The 21933-nt window shown below is 42.8% G+C and overlaps 1 protein-coding gene across 26 annotated transcripts in view; it reads right to left on the bottom strand.

Annotated features, from left to right (window-relative positions):
- The window catches only part of nfixb (nuclear factor I/Xb), a 175189-nt gene that overhangs the window by 105597 nt on the left and 47659 nt on the right, over nucleotides 1-21933 (bottom strand). For 2 of the 26 annotated variants that reach the window (XM_071474620.1, XM_071474614.1), the window contains exon 1: nucleotides 62-323. The exons of 7 other annotated variants lie outside the window; for them this stretch is intronic. In XM_071474620.1, coding sequence (XP_071330721.1) covers nucleotides 62-229 — 168 coding nt within the window. In that variant the 5' untranslated portion in view covers nucleotides 230-323. Of the gene's footprint in view, nucleotides 1-61; nucleotides 1272-3634; nucleotides 3804-21933 lie in introns of those variants that run through there. 17 more of the 26 variants (XM_071474628.1, XM_071474633.1, XM_071474625.1 and 14 more) reach the window with 16 other exon arrangements.

Here is a 21933-nt window from a genome sequence, read left to right as displayed (position 1 = left end):
CCAAGTTGCGCTCCCGTGTTCCTGCTGTTAAAAGAGAAGTTATTCTGCTGTACCATAATACCTTCACTACATATCTCTGGGCAACAAAGCCCAGATCTCGCCACAGCGTTCCTGTGCCAGGGTTGCCACACACCGGTCGCTCACCACCGCCAAGCTTTGCCGCCACAAGACCACTGTTGAAATGTGCTGCTAAAAGATCAGCCATACCATTTCCTATCTCTGCTACCATGCAAGGGAGCTCCAACCAGACTCACATTTCCACAACAAACTGAAAGCAGACAGAAATCACCACAGAAAACCACACTGCAAGAGGAAGACAGACGGCCTGGTAGTTACCATTTTGCACTCTCATCATAAATTTGGCACAGCGTTTAAAGTGAAAAAAAAAATCTCCTGCACCAGTTTTTTTTTTTTTTTCCTCCCGCGCTCCCCAATGTAAAGCAAGTGCTGGTTTGGCAGGGTATGGAGAATTAGCAGATGAAAAAAAAAAAAAAAAAAGAAAAAACTTGGGGAGGGTTGTAAAAAAATAATTAGCAGAATATGCTGCTCACTAAAAACAGTGGGCCAAAGTTTAAAACCAAAACAAAAAAAACCCCAAGATTTTAAAAAATTCACTGCAGCAGGATCACAGCCAGTAGCTCATTAGACAAAAGCACAAAATGACAAAAAAGACAGATTCAAAACTTGTAGCAAAAAAAAAAAAAAAAAAAAAAAATGGTAAGGTAAAAATAGAAATGTTAACAGTTTTGCACTGTGGGAGAAAAAAAAGAAGTTTAACAACGGGGATAGATGCACTTAAAATAAACAGTCCTTTGTGCTTTCCAAAAATTAAAAAAAAATCCTTGGCAAAGTGTAATTGGTAGTGGTGTCTGTTCTGATCCCTGGGCCCGGCGCAAGACTCACACACACACTCTCTCACACACACTCACACACACACACACACACACACACACACACACATGCACACACAGATGGGGGGGCTAGGGAGAGCAGAGCACAGAATAGGGAGAAAAAAAAAAATAGAGAGCCGAATCAATGTTGGACGAGCGCATACGACCGCTGGCAAAGCCGAGTGCTGCTTCTTTTTTCCCCTTTTCTCTCCAACTCTCTCTCTTTCTCTTTCTGTTTCTCGCTCGCCGTCTCTCGTCCTCTCCGCGTTCTTTCCCTAACCATTGCTTGAGCCTTTGCCAACACGAGTAGGGCCCACCTATTTGGCAACAAGATGCCTGTAGCCCAGCCAATGCGTTAGCTTCAAGAGCTGAAAGGGAGGGAAAAGAGAAAGAGGAGAGGGTGGGGAGGGGGAGGCAGGGAGGGTGGGGGGGGGGGGGGGGGGGGGGGGGTAGGGGTGTTTAGTAGAGAGGGAGAGAGCGAGACCGCGCAGGAGAAAGAGAGAGAGAGAGAGAGAGAGAGAGAGAGGGAGAGAGGGAGCAGGTGGGAGAGTGAGAGCGCGCAGCCTTGTCCGACGCTGCACAATTTGCCAAATCGACAAGTTCCACTCTGACACGGAGGCAAAGTTCAGGGGAGCAAGTCTTCTCCTGCACCAATCCCAACAGCCCTCAGCCTGCCTCCATCTTTACTATGGCCGCCGTCGCCTCGTCTCCCTCACCCCCACACACACACACACACTTACACACACACACACAAACCCCCGCCCTCTGCTGCGCTCCTCTGCCTCTCTCTACCCCTCTCTCTGCTTGCATAATGCCACCTTGGCAGAGGATGGCAAAGAGAGGACACACAGCTTCAGAATCCCTCCAGACCCCACCACCGGCAGCTGCTCGTGGGTTTACCACAGCAAACAAAGAGGGAGAAACAAACCCAGGCAGCCGCACTCCTCTCACTGCACACACAGACATCACTGACGAGATGATTTAGATGCACAAATGGCAGAAATGGTTACAGAATTTAAGGGGGAAGGCAGCGGGCAGAGGAAACAGAATCAGCTCCATTAGAGGATAAACGGTCAGCAGGAGCGTTACCGTCTCCCCACCAAATCCACCCACTCCCCCCAAAAAAATTCGCTCTCCACCTTCCTCCTGAGTCCCCAGGAGGGTTTTGGCATTCGGTCGGGGAGCGGCGACGGCTGCCATGTTGCCTCATCGTGAAACATGTCATTCAGGGTTGCACCTGCTCTGCAGACAGCTCGTCTGACGGCACGAGCTCTGCTGAATCACAGACCGGGACCTGAACCTCCACACAAACACATTCACCGTATACACAAATCATATGACTCCTCAGTTCATGAGCTGCTCTGTCAACAGCCACAACTCCGCAACAAGACCTGTAACATCAATACAGAGGCTTCACCCACAGGGTCCACAACTGCAGCCACAGGGAGCGACTGTGCAGCAGGAACCTTCTGATTAACTGATTACTGCATTGACAGAAAATGCATCTGTTTTCAAAATCAACTCATCATTTCAGCCATTTTTTTAAGCAAAAATAAAAAATAATCTCTTATTCCAGCTTCTCAAACATGGCAACTTCTTTCTCATGCATGATGCTAAACGGAATTTATTTCTAGTTTTTGACCGATAATTTAAAAAATTAGGAATGTGAAGATGTCACCTTGAGCTCTGGGAAATTATAAATGATAACTTTTGATGGACAAAACAATTCAGACATTTAAAAAAATGAACTGATTAAAAGAGTAATTGTTCGTAGATGAGTGTTTGATTTCATTAATGTCTCTCCACGTTCCAGGAAAACGACCTTAGGTGAGGTCACAGTGCCCAAAAAGTGCCAGAGGCCAGACGTGGCCAAGTCTACATTTTAAACTAATGACCACGGTCATTGAAATTCTTATTTAATCAAAGCAAACTTCAAATAGACAATCAAAGACTCAAACAGTCACCTCCTCTCTCTCACTAATAAACATCACAGCCTCCAGTCTCTTTCCAAACAGTCCCGAGCATCAGCCTAATGAAACACCAGCTCTCACCCATCATCTGCTAACGACACACCTCCACATTCACTCTCACTCGCTTTGTGTGTCACTGACCGCTGCCAAAGTTTGATATGTGCTTAGATAAAGCAGCGAAGGAAGCCAGGGCATACACACAAATCTCACTGTGTGTGTGTGTGTGTGTGTGTGTGTGTGAGAGAGAGAGAGGGAGAAAGGTGCCACCAGTCAAACACATTTCTGTTTTCCTTCACCACCTGCAGCAGAAACAGGAGGAAACTTAGCAGCAGCAGATAACTGGCACTTGAATGTGATTCCTGTGTGTCTGCTTTTCAATAAGAATTACAGCTTCCTACGTGACCCTGCCAAGATGCAAATAAACCACCATTCAAATGTCACTGGAATTTGACTACAAGGGGGTTTAAGTCATTTTCCTTAGCTATGCTATTTGCCTTCCATGGGCTGAAAAAGTCACATGTTCATTTTCCAGGAATAACTGTGATGCAGATTCTCTCAAACTGCCAAAACCTGGAGGGAGGAGAGAGACGATCATTCAGACTCTCCGTGGGTGAGCTATACTGTAGATGTGCATGTCTGCACTATCTGCTGCACCACACTGGGCCTATATTGTGTGACGTTCAGGTCGCTGTGTTGAAATACTAAAAGGTTTATTTAGGTTATGGAAGCAGCATAAACCCATCATGGTAGGTGTCTCCGGGTTAATCTCCTTACCTGGAAATTAAATTAAGGCCAAATGCGCTTGGCCTTTAGCTTTAATTCGAGCTTATTATCAATTAGCAGCCGGAGCTGTAGTTGTTTTCTTCCGCGATATTTTTACAAGCGTGAACCAATGAGAGCCGCGTCTGTAGCTAGGTTACCTGTTCACCTGCTTCCTGTTTTTCATCAGCTTCACCTTACAAGCCCCCCCCCCCCAAAATAAATAAATAAATACATCTGCACTGTGACTGTGGCTGCATGCGGTGCATTATGGGTCACATTTCAGGCCTGAAAATGAAAAACAAAACAAACAAACAAAAAAAAAAAACAGTTTGACTAATAGGCCGACATGCACCCAATTAAAGTCATGGATTATTTTCCACCATCATGTGTCTCTGGCTGCTTCCCCTCAAACATCATCCAGGCCCCGCTAACAGGACGACAAGCTCAAGCCAAGACAATTAAAAATGCACCATCACTTCTCCCTCTCCCTCTCTTCTCATAGGGCACTTAAAATATAAATACTTTAAAAAGAGTGAAGACATCATCCACGCAGTGTGCCAGGAATAACATGAAAATGAAAAGAGCTGGAAAAAAAGACGGGCTGGCATTCCCGCAAGCGACGTTCGTGCTGCACCGTTACTAAAAACCCGCCGTCAATTAATATCAGCAGAGGAAACACGAAACACATGCAAATATGTTTTAAAAATGGAGTCTGTCGAGCAAATGAGCCGCACTTTCCTGTCAGACCCCAAATGACCCGTGACACTGCGAGAGTTGGGTTTTTTTTTTGTTTTTTTTTTGCTGCGTTAAAGCCTGAATGAACCTGTTTTGTTAGATTTTTATTTAATATTATTATTATTATGTTAATGAATATGTGGGACTATTTAAAAATAAATGAACCTAAATAAACCGAATTATTAAGACGTGTGTTGTTATAATTTAAAAAAAACAACCAAAGATCACAATTCAAGTCCAAACCCGCTTTTCACTGCAAAAGCGTCAATTTCATTCTCAAGAAAAAGAAAAAAAAAAAAAAACAAACAAAAAACGCTGCTTCTAAAACCTCCAGCTGAATTTAAACAGTCTATGACTGGAAAGACAAAAGAAATGATTTTCAAGTCCTTTATTTTCCAATTCTCAGCACGTCTGACCGAGACTGTGGAGTTGGCTGCCAACTTCAGATTAACTCTTTCAGCGAGGAGAGAAAAGGTTCTTTTACTCTGAAAAACCCAGTTTGATTCATCACTGCGCCTGCGGACACTCTGCATTTGAATCTGTTTGAATAATCCATTATTTCAAATAACTGATATCTTGGTTTTTTTTGGGGTTTTTTTTTATCACTTTGCATGAATGGCCTTTAAAGATGATCCTATTGTGATTCATTAGTAGTTGCTATTAGGTTATTTAACAGCATATTAATTTACATTTTATCATATCTTTTTTTTTTTTTTTTAAAAAGGTGTAGAAACAATGTAATAAATATTTTGCTGATGAGCAATGTTTTAATTCAGGTTCAGAATTAGCTTTTGTTCTACATGTAATATGGAGCACCTCTATAGGTTGATAGGAAAATCACACAGTCTTATCAAGGCCTGCTTATTCTATTTTCTGACATGTTTGCATGTTGAATAAAATACAGCAATAAACAAATAAATAGAGTTAATGAAGCAGGTAGCAGGAGGCCGCCGTGTCCATGTAAAAAGGAAATCTCTCAATGTCCCTGAATACATGCAAAATGTGTGCAATTATGACAGAGGAAAATGACAGAGGAATTAGAAGTATCCTTTTGTTTTTTACACAGGCAACATTCACGCACTTTCCAGGAAATGATGGAGGTAAAAGTGAGCTTTGCTTTAAAGTCCAGATCCTCAAGCCAAATAATCAAAATGTTGGCACAGTGAAATGCTTTTTTTTTTTTTGTTATGATAAATCTTTGGCTTGAATGTTTTGTTTTCTAACCAACATTGATCATCTAAACAATTTCAGCCCCTTTGAATTCCCAGAACATGAACAATTGACATGATTTGTCTATATCACTTGTAAATGTTTAACTTCAGAAACACGAACCAAACTCAGGCGGTGATAAAAGTCTCTTCCTGCCTCTGACCCAGCAGCAGGCCTCTCCGCCCTGCTTTGTCCTGCTCTGTCCTGTGGTAGATGACCTCGCCGAGGCCACGCTGCATCTCATTAGACCAATTAAACCACGGTCTGCATAACCCGAGGGCCTCCCGGCCGCCTGGCCCTTCATTAGCGCAGCTCTGTGCTGCTGGGGCTCGGCTCTGTCCTCTCCTGCCCAACTGAGCGTCCCTGACCCTGGACGGAGCCTGACACCGGCTCCCCCTGACCTCGGCTCAGACCGCTGACATAGAGCCAGGGCAGGGGAGGGTGGCGCAGGAGAGGGGGTCAGGTGGGGCAGAGAGGAGAGGTAGAGAGATTCAGTCATGCTAGAGCCTGGTGGAGGTGAAGGGGGTGCTGGGTGTGGGGGTGTAAATCACATTTTATCAATTAACTCTTAAAAACACAGCATTTTGATTTATCCAGCTGGATATTATATTAAAAACTGGTCTCGTATCATTTTTAACCTCAAAGAAAGTTTCTAAAAACTTTCTAAAATCCCAATTGAGGGAACTTAAATATTAGCAGGTAGCAGGTGTGTCCACTGGTTTCATCCTAAACTTACCAAACACTCTCCCAGATGCTATAGAGAGCGTGTCGTCTTTATCCTGCTGTGGTTTTGTACTGTAATCAGAACAAGCTACAGTGGCTGCCACATGACCCTCCATAGCTATCACACACAGTAATCACTCCTGTTAATCATTAGAAACAGAGGGAGGAGGGGACACAGGATAAAAATTTAAAGACAATGTCCCCACACTCTGTGGTGAGCAAGTGATGCGTGGAGATCCACGGAGCTCGGCGCCCTGCGTCAGTTGCACTTATCTGAGTTTACAAACCAGCACGTTACTATGTGTGAAAAATCTGCAAGCAATTTGCGGTGGCTGCGTGCTAACGTGCCCAGGGTGGGCTGTGTGTGGGGGGGTGGGGGTGGACCAGTCGAGGAAGAGGCACGCACGGCACATTCCAGTCCCACAAAGGGGCTCTGCTGCCTGGCTGCACTGCAAAACAGACCGGGCCCTTCCGAACCTCTGGGTCTGGAGCCGCTGGTTCGGCCCCCGAAAGCACCGCCAACATCAGTCACATTTGTCAGCAGGCAGGTCGACGCGGAGGCCCGGGTCCAGCAGGTCCAGGCTCAACTCAAACTGCGCAGCACAGACGTGAATTCACATGAGAAACACTGCAGGTTTCGTGTGCTGCTGTTGTGCTTTGGTGGAACTCTTTAAAGATTTCACATAAATTAACATTTGTTCCTGCTGGAGGAGGTGTATGTAACGCGTGTTGAGACGTGCACACGTTCTTGGATGAAGACAGCAGTATTGATGAGTGAGGGTGGGAGGAGTGGAGGAGCACTCTGACATATATATACATACACCACTCAAACTCAGCAAAGCCTGTGGCGATCCCATTGTCTTACTGATGCAGCTGAGGTCTCGCTCTGAACTCACCTACAGAGTCCAGGCTGACCTCTGTGCAGCCTCACGCCACACACTACTTCTCTGCACACAAACACTCAAGTACACAAAAAAAACCCTCTTCCCTCAGCCGCTGTCTAGAAAGAATGTGCTGCTGGATGAAGGAACCGCCCTGCGTCTCACTAACGTGTGTGTGTTTGTGTGTGTGCACGTGAGCGACTGGCCGTGCCGGGGCAGGCCGACTCAGCACCGCAACAGCCATGACTGAGTGTTTTCTCACTGTGCCAGCCAACACACTACTGCTGCTGCTGCTCACACTGCTGCCAGTGCAGAGCGAGCTGAGCGACGGTGATAATACGAACCACACTACAACTTTTTGTTGTTTTGTTGGTTTTTTTTTCCTCAGCTCTTATAGATTTAAATCTAACTATCTAAACTAGTAAACTAAAAAAAAAAAAATACACAATTTCACCAACCAAGATCCAAACAAAGCACCTGCCAAACTGTTTGGTAGAGGAGACAAACTTGGAGAAAGCAGCCAGCTTTTAGCAGCATTTGGCTGGTGGCGGGTGTTAATTTTCTACCCTGGTAAAAACCAGCTCTGTAATCAGTAAACACGGAGTGCCTGGCCTGCAACAAAGAAATGCATTTAGCAAATTCATTCTCTTTGATCCTGCATTTCTATTTTGGTTTGATGGAAGGTGATACATTTTTGATGAAATGCTAGAAATGAGATATGATATGATTTTAACAGCATAAGCACATAGTGGCTGGTAGCCTTCAGTCCGTGCCACATTACCTTTGATCCACACAGCCTGGTTGACACACATCACAGAGAATTACAAGCACACTGATTTATCAATAGGCTCAAAGCAGAGGGATGTTACAACATCACCTCATTCTGCAGAGATCCCTCTGCAGAATACGAATTTCAACACGGCCTGAAATGAAAAGGAGCCTCAGGTTCATGTGTTAACTTGCCGCTTAACAAAGCTGTAGGGCTTTACTCCCCCTTTTCAAAGAGATGAGTGTGAAATACAAAAGTCAGCCTTTCACACACCGATGGGAGAAGAAAGTGAGCTGACACAACACGATTGAGTGTTTCAAGCCCGAGACGTGTAGTGCACTCGAGCAGAACGCTGGCGTTTGAAGGTAAACCTGCAAACATTTTGGTTGCACTTAAGGAAATCTGAAAAAAATCCTCTTGATTCTCTGCAACACAGATCTGACTTAATGATCAGTTTTACTGTTTGGAAGACGCGGACTTGCTCCTGCAAGGTTTGAGCTTTGTGTCGTTAATGAGAAATACAGCGTTGTCTCCACCCTCCTCTCACCAGGTGCACGGCGTTTGGGTTCACACTGATTTATGGGCGAGCACAAGCAATGTATTAGCACTCCTGAAGCCTTTGACGACAGATTATATACTGTTACAGACCATTATAATACATTAAAATACATGTTCCTGAAGTCAAAGGATGCACTTTTTGACCTCAGCTTCATTTTTCCAGCACGAACACTGCTTCACATACACAGTTTTTGCCTTTTCATTGTGAACCCGTGTTTGAAAGCATGGTCTCTGGTGTCCATATGAACAGTGAGGTTTTATTTTTCTGCACAGAACGAAAACTGTAGTTTTTTTTTCTCCATCGCTCACACTGAAAGCACATAAGGAAGGGATCTCTGAATGGCCAATAAGAACAGGAGGAATGATTACAGCAGGCCAAACCTGACTCAGTGTTCATATGGGAACATGACTACTATTTTGAAAAATTGTGAAAAAAATCCTCTTCTTTCAAACAGCCGAACAATATCACTTATATATTTGATATAATCCAGCTCCAGCTAGAAACTATATGATTTGTTTCATCTAGTGTACCAAAATATTATTTATTTCTTGTACTTGAGTATTTCCATTTAATTCTACTCTACACTTAACTCCACCACATCTGCTTTTCAGATTAAGATTTTATATATATTTTTTTTAAATTATTATCTTATAAAACTGACCTCTTACAAACAAACAGTGTCTGTGGCCTCTTATCAAGATCCTGATGTCTATAAATTGTTAATGGTAGAAACAGTTAAAAATCTCAACCAGCCTCAACTACGTGTTAATGCATCAACAGTCTAATATTGTAATATACAATAATATATCAGTCATGGCTGCAGTTTTTCTGCAGAGTGAGTACTGTTATTTTCATGCTTGTACTTTAATTTCAAACTGTTATAATTTTTTACAGTTCTGCATTTCTACTTTAAGTATCTGAATGCACAGAACACAGTTTGTTGTGTTATGGCTGCACAGTTACATCAAACGGAAACACAAAATCCAGTCTGACATGGACACTGTGTGCAGTTTGTTTCAATGACTGACTCACCTCAAACAAAAATCTATTTATCGTTCAAGTCATTTATCAATTAAAAAAACTACATTTGTTTGTTGCAGCTTCTTTCTGTCTCCATTTCACATCATTAACTGGATTCTTTCAGGTTTTTTTGGCTGTTGCTCAGACAAAACAACGATCTAAGTTAGAATTAAAAACTGTTCAGTATGAAATAAAGAAAAAAAAAGAAAATCTCTTTTCTCAGGCTCATGAATCCTTATATTCAAGTACACAGTGACTTCACATGACCGGTGTTAATTAGGGCCCACAGAGCCCTGAATTCAAAGGGTTATCAGGGTTTGTGGTCACAATGAGTTTGCAGGCATCACACTCTTAGTGGTCATAATGACCACGGGTGGCCAGTGATGTGGAGAGCACCGAAACTCTATATACAGTGCTAATGGAGCCAGGGCCAGAAATAACAGGCCCTCGCTAAATAATCATCCCTTTCACTCTCTTCTACTATGACATCACCAGAACCACAGCAGGCGTGAGGGGAACAGCAGTGTTGTGACTCTGACAGACAGAAGGTAACACACACACACACACACACACACACAGATACAAGTGACTGGCTGCCTTGCTGCAGTCGTCTCCAGGCCTGTATTTATCTATGAAAACACAACTGAATATGGCATCAGGCTAAATCAACATTGTCGTCAAGCTTTAGTGGGACACTCGCAGTTCAAGGGTGGAGGCGAATGCAGACTTGATAAAAAACACACAGGTCAGAAACTTTCCCCGAATCGCCCGATGCGCTGATTGCACACAATATAAACTCAGAGACATATGTGTAGCGACAATCACAGACAAGGCCAAGACAAAAAAAACTCCGTCCTGAATGAAGGCTCCAGGAAAGTAAAGCCCACTACTAATGCAGTGTTGAACGCTTTGCAATCAGACAAATAAAGGGGCAATCTAGCACACAATCAAACTAGAGATTTAGCCTGCTCTCCTGCCAACAGCGAGGGACCTCCTCTTTCTGAACAAGGGATGCACTATTGACTACACCCCCCCCCTCTCTCTCTCTGTCTCTCTCTCTCCAGTCTTCCCTCTATGCCAGTCTGAAAGGCGCGATGCCAACCTTTTCCACCATTGGGCATGCTGCCCTGCCCTTTATGCAAATGCTTTGCCGCCATCCCTAACTCACAACCCCCACTGTCTCACCCTCCACGTCTGCGCAACCCCCCACCACCACCACCACCACCCTCCCTCCCCCCGTATGGCCTCCTGTCTATATATTCTTTTTTATCTTTATATGTTTCCATTTGAATTAGCCAAGTATCTGAGCTGAAGCCGAGGCCATAAGTTATTAATTAAACCCAGATGATCTGCGGTCCTGCCTGTATGGATCTCGAATGAAGCGAAAAGCTCAGCAGCCTTTAGGCCTGCACTTTGTTTCATGCCCTCCTCGGACAAAAAAAAAAAAAAAAAAAGCACCAACCAGGGGCGAATATTTGACAGAGGTGTGGTTGTATGTGTCTGTACGAGCCCTGATAAAGAAGGAGAGAAGAAAAGAAGAAAGACAAAGAACAGGAGGGAGGGCGAGAAAGGGTGAAAGGAAAATAAAGTGAAAGAATTAGAAAATAATTGAAGAAACGTTTCTCTTATTTACATTCATTAAAACATCTTCAGAAGCATCTTTAGTGTTGGCTGCTCCCTTTAACCACCGGAGAGGGGGTAAAGGGGAACAGAGTGGGGCCCATATTCATAAAAAATGGTTAATAACGAGCTTCAGTACCCAGAGTTAACAATACCAGAGTGGTGCTAATTATTCTGACATATAAAGATTCAATTAATGTCATGTGGAGCCTGTAAAAACACCACATTGAAGATACTGAACTGAAGCATATGAAAGGCTAATAAACTTAAATTAGAAAGAAAGGGTTAATAATGTGACTGAACAGAGAGTCAATCATGGCTGCCAATGACAGGCAAATTTCACAAGTTGACACAGACACTGAATAAACAAGAAAGGCTAACAAATTAGTTGCAAATAGAGAAAATGGGAAGAGTTAATGAAGAACTAAATCCAGGGCAGAAAATGTAAATCTACAAACGGTGCAGGAAAGATATGGAGGCCAACAGATGAACACAAAAGAGGCTACACAGGAGGAGCGTGGGGACAGTGATAGGGTTAACAAAGAGGGCTGCAGGCTGAAGGAAGAGCCCTGCTAATGCTGTTAAAGCAGAGCTTCCGCTTCTGCCGTAGGGCGAGTGTCGAGCCGCACAAACAGGGCGCAGGGTCCACTCAGGCTGGACGGATTCAAGCCCACACACACACACCACAGGAAAGGAGCCCGGCCTAAGACAAACACTGCAAGACCAGACGCGCACACCCACACGCACATATACACAAACTCCACTGTCTCCTTATATGCCCCGAGAATACCAGGAACGTGTGGCCTGCTACGCTTGTTCTTCCAAGTGTGGAGCAGGCAGAAAAAAGCTGGTTCAAACTGTCTTATTCACAATGTAAATATCTGATGTTAATATGATTTTTCTTGTGTACTACAATGAGCAGGTCGCCCCCTTGCAGAAGAAGTCCTGATCTTAGTGGCAACGAGAGGAATTTTCTTTTTCCAGATAAACAAACAAAGACGTCTAAACCCTAACAGTCTAGACCAACAACACAGCACCGCAACAATCTTCAAATATAAACTTCAGGCCTTATTTCCCAAGCCTCCACACAATGGCCGCTCTAATCTTCCTGAGAGAGGATAGACAAATAAACAAAACAGGTTGGTTGAGGAAGAATTAAGACCTTAACACCCTTTCCTCTTTTCAGTGAATGCCACTATACACACACACACACACTCACACTCACACGTACACACATCCCTTTCCCCTCTTCCTATGTGGACTTCCTCGTCTGAAGTAACAGTAATAAAGTTTTTAAATTGCACGGTGCCAGTAAGTGACGGCGGGCAGCGACGACAGACGAGAGGTTGGGGAGGGTGAGAAATGGAAAACAAGGGAAAGAGTAGAAGCTCTAAAAGCATCAGAAATAAGCACATGAAGTTCTTTACTTTAGATTACTTCCTACAAATGAGTCTGATGAAAGCTCCCATGTTTCTGACTTCTTTAGTTTTTACACATAATCAGATGATAAGATTAAGCACAAAGTACAATTTGTATTTTGGCAGGCTTAGTGGGTCCAGTTGATCTAATTTGGGTCAATATATTCACCACCAATGGGATGCGGGATGAGATATATAATAGAGAACACCCCAGTTTTTCCACTTTATATTGAAGTGTCAGCAGTTCAAGCCCAGTGAATGACATTAAAGGTCACCATAAAGTGAAACAGTCATGTCAACTTTTTCTTTTCCACAGATTAAAAATTAATGCAAACAATTCCTTCAAGCTGATGACGTACAAACCCTCCGTCTATACAAAGGCAGAGTTGGAACAAACTGTTACTACACCCTCTGATGCATCATTAGGACAATACTGTACTGCAGGAAGTAGGACGGGCTGTATGTTTCTATCAGGGTGGTGTGAAAAAGACAAGTAACAAAGGAAGACGGGCTGGTTGGTCTGAGGTTCATCCTGCGGCAGGACAATCAGCCAGATCATTAGAAAACATCCTGAAAATTATTATATTTTATATATTTATATATAGACATACACACACACGCACACACACACACACATATATATATATATATTTGTAGACTGTTGGGTTATTGTATTGCAGCTGCACATTTACAGTGATTTATATACAAAACATTTACTGATCAAAACTGACCCAGTTTAGATCAACACAAAACTGGATTAACTTTATGCAGCACCCACAGAAACAATACTCACCAACACAATGGATTATTTTGACCTAGTGCTTTTAATACTGTTGTTCTAGTTGTGAACGTTTGACCTTTACATGTCTCTTCTGGTTAGGATTATTAATAATATGTGTATCCTTTGCAGGTCTGAATGTCAAATGAACAATATGTTGTGTAACGACCAATAACTCTGTGTCAGCTTTAAGGTAAAGCTTGAGTTTTTTTGTTTTTAACACTGGGTCAAAATAACCATATTTAAGTTTGGTTAAATAATAAATGTAACAATTTAAATCAGCATAGCAACAACACAATAGAGGGTTAACTTTCCCCGGTAGTCATGGAAAACTACCCAAGAAGGAGCTGTTTTGACGCAGTGTTATTGTCTTTTTTTTCTTTTTTTTTTAATAGTACTGTGTCATTCATGCTTGTGAAATATTATAATCTGCTCTGGCTCTTTTTAAACCATTATCTGTTATTTAATGTTAACAATATGTGTATCCTTTGCAGTTTTGTATATCATACTCACCTCATTCTGTACAACTAGCAGTAAATTGGTGAGGTAGGTAAAATTTGAGCTTGTTGTTTATAACACTGGATCCAAATGCTCATATTTTAGGTTTGGGCAAATAACCCAACAATTACACAACAAAATACCACTAACATTGTGTAACAACCCGTTTGTGCTGGGTAAAGTTCTGCATCTCTGCTGTATTGACCTAAACTGGATCATGCATCAGTGTACTGTTAATCTCACTGAGCTCATGGCAGCAGATCATCAGAACATTACCCCATCTTTAGATGCAATTATGTCCACAGCATCAATAAATTTACAACGATAATAAAATGTTACAACAGCGAAAAGAAACAGATATGAAGAGAAATATCTGGATATATTTGAGCGTAATTAGCTTCTATCAGGCCAACCCCAATCGCAGTGAAAAATAGAAAGCGTATGTGTGTGTGTGTGTGTGTGTGTGTGTGTACGTCTGTGCATGTGTGGTGGAAGGAGGGAGGGAAATGAATGAAGCCTTTTCTTACAGCAGGGCCCAGATCAGAGCTCCTAACTATGGGATTTGGTGCTGTTGCCTTTCTCCCCCTGGAGGGAGTAATTAGGTTAGGGAGGACAACTGCCGCATTGTTTTAACAGAGGAGGGATTGTGCAGGCCAAAGTCCCACCAGCAACATGCTTCCCTCACAACAGAAATGCCAAACGGATTCTGCGGCACACGGACGCACATCGACACAAAGAGAAAAAACTTTTTTTTTTGGGAGGTTTTTAGCAGACAGTAAAAAAATCTGGCTTTTATACGTAGCAAAGGTTTCGGTACCGTGTGTATCCCATGAAATGTCAAATATAGTCCAACAGTGTCATATATCCTCTGCTGTTGCTGCAGTTGTGGGATCCTGGCTCTTTGTGGGACTCGGTTCGCTTCAGTGTAACTCGTCTACTCTCTCCTGTATCCAGAGGCTTGGCAACACATACCGCTCCTAACTAGTATAATATGGTTATGATGCATTTGCATTCCTTCCAATCCCCTAGGAAATACAATACTCCTATATCGTCTGTTTTAATCACGGTCTGCTTCCAAGGAAAGTAAAAGGAGAATACAAACAGCCACAGCTATAAAGAAGCTTTCTCAAATATACTTCAAGTTCGTTTAAATACATCTTCTGCTGATTGATACAGAGTAAATCAAACAAATCATGCTGGCAGAAAAAACAAAAGGACGTGGAGCGCTCCCCAGTCTACTGTATTTACAATACAGACTCTTTCATTCCCGCCCATTTCCCTCTCTTCTTTCCCATCTTCATGCTGTATTTCTTTCCATAGGCTTTGTGTCTTTCTGAACTGAAAGAGAAAAAAAAATGAGGCTGCAGTTGCTTTACTCCTCTACCCCATTCTCAAGGCCGTCAGCTCTCCCAAGTATTAAAAAAAAAAAACAGAAAAATGCACCATAATGTGCACCTCTGCATACCCGCCCACACCATCCCCATTCACTTTCATCATAAATCTCCACAGCCTGGCTGCAATATACAGTCAATTTGTGGTCCCCATATGAGTCCTAACTCTAGCTTCCAAATACTTTTGTTCAGGTGTGCAGATGGAGGAAAAAAAAAACAACAAAAAAACGATGAATAGAATAAATGTGTGTGAGCTGATATGCGACTCTAGCAGGTCCATAAGGCCTACGAGAGTCTTTTCTCCACAGCAGTTTGCCACAGGTGGCTGAGATGATTGCGCTTTATTCCAGATGATGACTGTAATGAGCGCAGTTTTGAGTTTCAAGACTGACAGCAGTTTGACATGTCAGACAGCAGACTGCTCTCGGGCCCTTCCCCCCACCCCACCCCACCCCACCCCACCCCTCCACGTCCCGTTTCTACAGAGCGGGAGAAACTGCAGCCACAAAAGAGGAGCAGCACACGCTGTTTCTCCATTACGGCTGCAGGCCATCACGTCACTAAAAAGGACTCCTGTAAGAATATTAATCAGAGGATATCAAGGCCAGCTAGACATCTCAATAACAGGAGAGTATAGAGTTGCCTGCAACATGGAAGTGAATTTATAACTGTCACAATGAGTGTTTGAGGATTGTGCCACTCCATGAACTCAGAGTTAAGTTAAATGTGGTCCATCTGTGTTTTATATTTTAGCAGTGACATGGAATCCTCATCCTGCACTGAATTTTCCAGTTAAATATACAACTTTCCATGTAACACACACTAATCCTGCAGCTATTTCTCAGAGCCTAAACAGAGCAGAAAGTTTATATCTGAATTCCCTCGCAGAGCACGGTGCAGCTGTAGTTGGGATAGTAGTTACTGGCTGGCTGGGCCAAAAGGAGAAGCCACAGAGTTGTGTTTGAGTCTAACCCTGAGCCCTGCTTGGCCTCGGTCTCCTCCACTCAACTCTACTCTACTCTGATCCCTGTTTTTTTGTATTTCAACAAGGGTCTATTTGACTCTACTGTACCCTGCCCGACTGTCGAGGGGGTCTCAAACAGCCTCGGGCCTGCTGCACCAGCCAGCAAACACAAGTCACAAGAAGTATAGAGCATGCAGTCATACCCAACACATACACAGACACTTCCACACAAACAGAGTCAGTTAATAACACACAAACTCCCGCCCTCCAGCTCTGTTTGCTCACAGCTGCCAGGCCTCCTCAGAGTTCATCTGAGGTAAAGATATGTTATATTATGCAACCGAGTATAGATTTTCCACCCTTGGCCCTGTGCCAACTTCCTGCTCCGAAGAGCAAGCTCTAGCGCTTTGTTCCCTGGGGTGACAGCTATTCCTTGCTGGACGGGGTGGCCGAATTAGATACACAGACACAAACAGACAGGAAAGGTAAGAAGAAGGAGAAGAAGAAATGAAAGGGAACACAAGCTAGTAAAGAAATCAGGTGAGAAAAGACAAGGAAAAGAAAAAAGAAAGAAAGAAAAGCATGCAGTCCTGTCACCCTAACATACTGGTGCCTGTGATTCTTTGTCTGTAACTTAAAAATCCTGTTTTCCCATCTCCTCTCCCCTTTTCCCCAGCTCTTGAAATCAGGTCACAACTGTTTTCATTACTGTTTGACTTGCGGGTTCATAAGCCTCCGAGCGTCTACGTTCCTCCACCCACCCCCAAGACAGGAAAAGATTTTCCCTCTAACATTAACCCAATAAATGCCTATTAAGCCTAATCACAACCTTCAAGCCATGATCCTGATGAGAGAAAACAAAAGTAGATCTCAAATGTTGATGTTAAGTTTGAGTCATGAATTTCTGGGCTCTTAATCTTATCTCATAAATAGCTGATATGGATTAAGCTTCTTCATGGTTACTGGATGAACATGCCCTGGACGCTAGTTGGAACTTTTTTTGTCGCCGCTACAGCATGAGGTAATGTAGCATGGTGATGAAAGAAGGCCTCGGGAAATTTGAGGTACAATCAACGAGGCAATCAATGCCTCTTTATCCCTCATCTACTTAGAAAAAGCCAAAGAAGTGGTGAAAAGATGATGAATGCTATGACATCAGTGAGTGGCGTCACCATGTGGTCATGCCTTGACAACTAAACAACTCCCAACGCCACCGCCACTTCCTAATTAACTGTGGCCTGATGAAGTCTTTGTCTGTTGTGCCCAAATGATTGTAATTTCCTCTCCAGGTTTCACCAGGTGTGCAGACATGTTTGTTTTACATTGTAATAAAAGGATGGATGGATGGACTGACCCATGCCTACTATAAACTAATGAAAAAACTATTTAAATAGACGGCTAAGGTATTGAATAAACAGTTCAAATAGTAAGGCAAATGTAATGGATAGAGTTGAAATACATAACTAAGAATTTGAAATAAATAGTTTTAAGGAATGGATTAATAGATGAAGTAGCTGTTACTGGATGTTGGTAAAACACCTCAAAGTAATGGTTAAACAAATTACATAGTTAGTAGTAGTAATGGATAAACGGATTAAATAGTTAGCTAAAAGATATGGTTACCTCATTAAAATTGTTAGTTTGAAGAAATAGATAAGTTGAAGTAGCTAAAGGTTATTGTTCAAATGGTGAGATAGCTAGCTACAAGCAATGGATCAAGGAAATGGTTAGCTAAAAGTAATGTATAATAATTAAAATGTTCGCAAAAAGTAATGGATACATGGTTAAAATACTTAGCTAAAAGTTACATGGTCGAAAGGGCTAAAAGTTGTAGTTAAATATTGAAATGATTAGCTAAAATTTATAGTACATGGTTAAAATAGTTAGTGGTAATGGATAAATGGTTGAAAAATCTAAACGTTATGGTTAAATGGTTACAACAGTTAGCTAAAAACAATGATACAAGGTTAAAATGCAAAAAGTAAGGATTGAAAAAGCTAACCGTTGTGGATAAGCCGTTGAAACGGTTAGCTAAAAGTTATGGATAAACAGTTTAAGTATTCAGCTAAATTATGGTTAAATGGTTAAAATAGTTAGCTAGAAAGAAATGTAAAATGATTGAAATGTCTGTCTTCTGCCACTCAGTACAAATGAAAACCACTGACAGTTCAACTGGATGACAAAATAGCTACTTTTATATGATTAATAGTGTTAAACAGCTTAAAATCAATTTAAATAAACACATTTGGAGCGAGATGAGAGGTGTTGATGAAGAGGTGCTGGAGAGTGTGGGGGCACATAAATAAGGCTGGGGGCCACTGTTGCGTATCACATACTGCTGTAACGCAGTCATACAGGAAGTGATTTTCTTCTGAAAGAATGCACACCTGTGCCTCGTGTGAGTAAGTATGTGCAGGTGCGTCATTCATGAGGCATCACAAAATATAGCTCGCATGCATAGTTGGGCTTGAATTCAAACAGACACGCCCTATATTCTAAATGCAGAGGGAGTTTGTTTCTGAATGGGGAGACCAAACGTTGCTACAGCTCCAGTCATATTGACGATATTCACACACATGCACATTATGATGATAATGTGCATGTGTGTGAATGTTTGTGTGAATGCCTGAATCTGCCTTTTTTTTTTTTTTTTTTTTCTACACGTCTCAGAAACTGAATGAGATGGAAAGTCAGCCTGGGGAAGTCTGAAGAGAAAGCTGCAGTCGAGCACACAGAGCGAGTGCAACAGTGCTCAGATTTCATCCAGATTAATCTGGAAGCTTTGTAATGAGGGGTCTACTGTATATATTTAGCCAGTGCAGTGAGATGTAGGTCAGACAGACAGGCAGGACAGGCCAAACAACATGCCCAGATTGCCCACCCTGAAGTGACCTTGAGTGGGCAGTCAGTGATCTGCAACAACAACTCTTTATCTGTTCCTGTTGACCTGTGACAGACTGCTACAATGGCCCTGCACGCTCCGTGTTTTTCACAGTCACAAGTTCGAGCCCTTAGGTTCCTCTTTGTGCAAATTCGGTACCAAACAGTCGTCTTTACAGAAATGTAACTTGTTGATTAAAAAGAAAGAGCAGAGAATGAATTACTGTCAACGTTTGCTCCGTGTGTTGATACTGGCATTGGTTCAGATTTACTCAATGCAGGAACAAAGCACGCTAAGAAACATTTCTCAGTCTGTCCTCTGTAGCTCTAGACATGAAACACAACTAACTAAACACTGCAAAATGTACAACATTTTTCATTTTACAACTCGCAACATGACTGTTAAATCAAATCCTTTATAACAACGACAGTTTTGTGCTACTGGCCTCATACTGGCAGCTCTGGTAAAAATGAGTAGTTGATGCTGATATCAATTTTGCGATCTTAAATTCATGTGTAGTAGATGATATCTGATAATGCAGTGGAGCTTCTTCTACTGATCCTTTGTTCCGTGTTTTTTTAAAAGTCCCTCTCCACTCACAAATATGCATTGTTACCCCACCCCACTGGATGTTTGAGCTTCATTGTGCAGAAATAATGCAACATTGAAAATCTGTTTTCACACTCATGTGCTGCAGGTTTTTGTGTGGTCACCTTCAATCTAAAACGTGTGCGTATGAGCAGGAGTTTGTGATATTACAGCCTGTCAAGAAGCCAAACCTGGTTCAATATGTGATTTTAAGAAATCCTGACAGGATGTTTTATTGTTTGTTGGTTTTTTTTTTTTTTGTGGTAAAAAAGGCAAAAAATTATTATTCAAAGGATGGTATTTTAAATTTTTGGGGGCATTTTTTGCCTTTTATTTTGATGGCCACAGTGAGAGAGAGACAGGAAAGTCAGGGAGCGAGAGGGGATGACGTGCAGCAAAGGTCCACAGGTCGGACCTGAACCCAGGCTGCCGCGGCCAGCACTCAGCACCCATGGCACACACTCCACCAGGTGAGCCACCAGGGTGCCCCAGGAGAGTATATTTCATATGCGTTCAAACGTGTCTGGATGGGGTCTTTAGTTACTGCCACAGGCTCATCAATCCTAAATGATACGGCACTTTGCAGTTCAAAGGTTTTATCCTTAAAACGCACACCAGTGGAAACCAACCGTGACAGAAATGGAGGTTGGAATTTGACACATTGCTGATACTTTCACAGATACAAGATCTATTCAAAACAACCTGAAGCCCAGGAGGAGAATGAGGAGGAGGAAGAGAAAGAAAGAAATATGTGTGTGCTTCATGGTGTATCTGTGTAAACTCAAGGTGCCACACCCTCTGTCATACACACACTATCAATTTCTCTCTCTGCCTCATTGTTTCACACACACACACACACACGCACCACATGTGTATCACCACAAACACCTTATCCTCGATTGCCCTGTCAGATTGGTTGTCACAACGCCCTAAATACCCAAATAATGGTGCCACTGTTATTTAGATTTATGACTCAAAATAAGAGGAAAGAACACGCTGTACTGGTGCTTGAAGCTCAGCAATGACAAAGCTCACAAATATTCACCAATGCGTTACTGTTTTCTGCTGCTGGTTTGTTCTGGTAAAGACACACTTTGTCTTGGTGGTTTCCAAACGGAGACCACCCCCCTTCATACACACTGCAGTCCATCTCCCCCCTGTCTCCCCCTGTTTTTCCCCTCTCTCTGCTCTCATATTGTACACTAAGTATTTTGTGTTCCTCTGTATATTCTAGCTCAATTATGTAATTGAGCACCGGTGTGTGTGTCTGTGTGTGTCTGTGTGTGTGTTCAGTAGCCATGGCAACAGCACAACATATCGGCGACCACAGAACCGCGCTGGGGCCGTGGGCACTGCCAGGGTTGTGCCAAAGACTAATCCATGCCAGAGGTGACATGAGCGGAGGAAAAGTGAGGCGGGTGGAGACAACATCACACACACATAGACAGACATGTACACACAGACACACCAGCATATTACTCTCTCCTCTCACTCTTCGCCTTCCTTTTAAAACACAAGCGCACACACTGGATATCCTCCCATTCTTCTTGGCTGGAGCCTCCCATGGCAATAGCAGTAGGAATCCATTCTCCACGGATGCTGGGACAGCTGTGCTGATATTGAATGAGACGCAGTTTGTTCTGCCTCTTTCTGCATGCAGCTCGAGATAAAAACTACATGCTACTTAACTCAAATCTATATCGCCTGCTGCCAAAATGCACTCGGCTCATCTCGTCTTTGTCTCCGCCACCAAAGAGAGCACCGGATTTCTTTTGCAAAAATTGCCGTAAATTTGCTCCTGCTGACGCATGGTGGCCCCCAGTCATCAGCTGACAATACACACGGAAAATTTATATGACTGACAAAAGACATTAATCACAGAAAACTTCATAAGCCTCTCATTTATATGCTTGGAAATACAGCGTGTGCTTAGGATGCAAATACTCCACAGCATGCCTCCAGTTTTGAGGCTGCAAAAGTATAGAACACGTGCAGCACTGGGATGTCTGAGCAGGACGGCCTCCTGGTTTTAGGATGGTGGCCTTTGGTGGCACAAACGTCCAAAAATGCACCTTAAATGAGCTCGAGTGCAGTTTGTAAAATACTTGAGAGTCTTTAAATGGTGCAGATTTTCGTGGTGGGCTGTCCTGTCACTGGCAGCATGGTAAATGAATAAATAAAAGGAACAAGGTGTCCTCTACAGTGTCTGACATTATGACCTCCTGGTGTCCCGTGATGAGGGGGGAGAGATCCGCTACAGCACAGCCAATCAGAGAC

This window comes from Trachinotus anak, unplaced genomic scaffold (assembly GCF_046630095.1).
Source record: "Trachinotus anak isolate AG129_WGS33_773 ecotype Australia unplaced genomic scaffold, CSIRO_AGI_Tana_v1 ptg000003l, whole genome shotgun sequence".
Lineage (NCBI taxonomy): Eukaryota > Metazoa > Chordata > Actinopteri > Carangiformes > Carangidae > Trachinotus > Trachinotus anak.
Note: the sequence above shows the minus strand (reverse complement) of the source record. Positions and strands in the feature narration are given on the sequence as shown.